Genomic DNA, 2,807 nt, shown 5'->3' with positions numbered 1-2,807 from the left:
AAACACATTTTTCAAGTCTCAGGTCAGACTTAGCAATTGTTGACTCTTCTTCAGGTGAATGAGCTCTCTAGTCTCTGCTGACCATAGCTTAGAGACAAATTTCAGGTGCAAAGTACAAGTTTAAATGAGGTGAATCCCTTCCTTGCCCTGAGAAAGCAGCTAGCCCCTCCGGTAGCTTGTTTACTTTCCCCAAGCCCTTTTCCCCATATTTCTCCCAACCACATTTCCTTTGGCACTCAGGACAGGCACCCTGACATTGTGCACATAGGAAACACTGTAGGTATCATATAATTGCTTTTCATAATGCCCAATGAAGTCTCTGGACTTTAGACAGATGTCTAAAACAATCATTTACTGAGTTGGTTAAAGCTACTAATTTAACAAATAGTTTTGAAGTTGGGGAAGTAACTGCTGCTGTTTTCTAGAACCCTTGCAGAATTACACTGACAAAAACTGTCCTCAGTCCAGCTGCAGGTTCTCTGAGTTTGGCTTCTTGATACACCTGAAGAAAGAAAAATAAAAAATGCCTTTGTTTGTATCTTTAAAAACTCATCTTAGAAATTTTTTATTCATCATTGAAACTGTTGAAACTGGTCCTTTTTTACAAGCATGGTACCAGATACATGTTTGGTTCAAATCACAAAGTGAGGGAGCTGAGGGGACATTATTTTGTTCATGACAGTGCAAGGAGTATTTTAGTCATATGCAGTTGTCTCTCTCTTTATGTGAGACTTCCTTAGCCAGGGTGTGCACGCATGAGCTCCTGACACCCTTCACCAATATTCTCCCTCATTCGAACAGACACTTTGTGGCAAATGGCCTTTGTCTTCACCCTCTGCTTCCACTGCAGAAGCAGAGATTCCACTTTGCCCAGCTATCTCTTGCAATAATCCTTCACTAAAGCTCAAAATGCTGCAGGCCAGCAGAAAGCTTGTTGCAGCTGGGCTTCTAGATCACAGCACTATCACGATCGCTCCCTCGACCTGGGAGCTGGAATGATCTCAACACTGGAAAAGCAGGTTAGACCCCAAACTGATCTAGGAAAGTCTTTTGAAAACGTGTGTTACACGGGGTTGAATTCTAGAGGAATTTTCCTTGCGTTACGTGCTGGACAGGGGTAAGATGAAATACTATCTTTTAAACAGACACAGAAGATAGATAACCACCTCCAGTGCCGGTAAAACCAGAGCCACGCCACAGAGGGGGAGGAGACTCCCTTTTATTCACCTGTTACTCACCTGCGGTCACGCCGAGATCTCCCTGTCACTGCTGCAGCAGCTCCCAGGGAGCCGCCGGTCCCGGGGCTGGCCGTGAGGGTCGGCGGAGCCCCCCGAGGGCCCCGGGGCCATGCGGCTGTGGGAGCGGGCGGTGCCGGGGGCCCGGCGGCGCTGGGCGCTGCTCCTGCCCCCGCTGGCCCTGCTGGCCGCAGCCCTGGCCCTGCGAGAGGCCGCCCGGCCCTGCCCCGCCGACCGGCCCCGCTGCCGGCAGCGCCTGTACCGCGCCCTGGAGCTGCCCCCCGGCCGCGGCATCAACTGCTCGGGCATCGTCCGCGGAGACCGCAGGGCCATCGAGGAGGCGCAGCTCCGCAACCTGGAGGTGGCGAACAGGAGGGCTCCGCTGACGCCCGGCCACTACCTGAACATGACGAGGGACTGCAGCGCCTTCAGGCAGACCCGGCGCTTCATCGAGTTCCCGCTGAGCCAGGAGGAGGCGGAGTTCCCCATCGCCTACTCAATGGTCATCCACAACAAAATCGAGATGTTCGAGCGGCTCCTGCGCTCCCTCTACGCCCCCCAGAACGTCTACTGTGTGCACGTGGACAGCAAGTCCCCGGCCGCCTTCCAGGAGGCCGTGCGGGCCATCGCAGGCTGCTTCCCCAACGTCTTCGTGGCCAGCCGCCTGGAAAACGTGGTCTACGCCTCCTGGTCCCGGCTGCAGGCCGACCTCAACTGCATGCGGGACCTGCTGCGGAGCCCCGTGCCCTGGCGGTACCTGCTCAACACCTGCGGCACCGACTTCCCCATCAAGACCAACGCCGAGATCGTGCGCGCCCTGAAGGTGCTGCAGGGCCGGAACAGCCTGGAGTCGGAGAAGCCCTCGGCGGCCAAGCGGGCGCGCTGGCAGTTCCACCACGAGGTGGGGAAGGCCATCTCCCGGACCGACATAGAGAAGCTGCCGCCGCCCCTCAACTGCCCCATGTTCACGGGCAACGCGTACATCGTGGTGACACGGGGCTTCGTGCGGCACATCTTCGAGAACCCCACGGCACAGAAGTTCCTCGAGTGGTCCAAGGACACCTACAGCCCTGACGAGCACGTGTGGGCCACCCTGACCCGCATGCCGGGCGTGCCGGGGGCCGTGCCCCACAACGACAAGTTCCAGCTGTCGGACATGAACGCCCTTCCCCGCCTGGTCAAGTGGGAGTACCTGGAGGGCGACCCCAGCAAGGGCGCGCCGTACCCGCCCTGCACCGGCCGCCACCAGCGCTCCGTCTGCATCTACGGGGCGGGCGACGTGCCCTGGATGCTGCAGCAGCACCATCTCTTGGCCAACAAGTTCGACCCCGAGGTGGACGATGCCGCCATCCTGTGCCTGGAGGAGCACCTCCGCCACAGGGCCCTCTACGGCCGCGGGCTCTGAGGGGACCCGCGGGACCCCTGCCAGCACTGCCGCCCTCCCGGGCCAGCACTGCCACTCTCCTGGGCGAGCCCAGCCGAGGGCGCCGCCGGGACACCGGGAGGGGACCCCCTGCTCCCCCCAATCCCTGCCGGGCACAGACCTCGGGGACAGCGAGAGGGGATCCTCCT

At 58.5% G+C, this 2,807-nt stretch overlaps 1 protein-coding gene across 1 annotated transcript; it reads left to right on the top strand.

The window, feature by feature from the left end:
* The first annotated feature begins 1,347 nt into the window (after positions 1–1,347).
* Positions 1,348–2,664, top strand: GCNT3 (glucosaminyl (N-acetyl) transferase 3, mucin type). Its single transcript, XM_027657539.1, has one exon. It carries the CDS (start codon positions 1,348–1,350, stop codon positions 2,638–2,640), a length of 1,293 nt encoding a protein of 430 aa, XP_027513340.1. The 3' UTR covers positions 2,641–2,664.
* The last annotated feature ends 143 nt before the right edge of the window (positions 2,665–2,807 follow it).

This window comes from Corapipo altera, unplaced genomic scaffold (assembly GCF_003945725.1).
Source record: "Corapipo altera isolate COAL_440 unplaced genomic scaffold, ASM394572v1 308, whole genome shotgun sequence".
NCBI classification, from domain to species: domain Eukaryota; kingdom Metazoa; phylum Chordata; class Aves; order Passeriformes; family Pipridae; genus Corapipo; species Corapipo altera.
This window is presented reverse-complemented; position numbering and strand designations above follow the sequence as displayed.

Coding starts and splice junctions, on each gene's coding strand:
- GCNT3 (XM_027657539.1), top strand. CDS start 1,348: ATGCGGCTGTGGGAGCGGGCGGTGCCGGGGGCCCGGCGGCGCTGGGCG.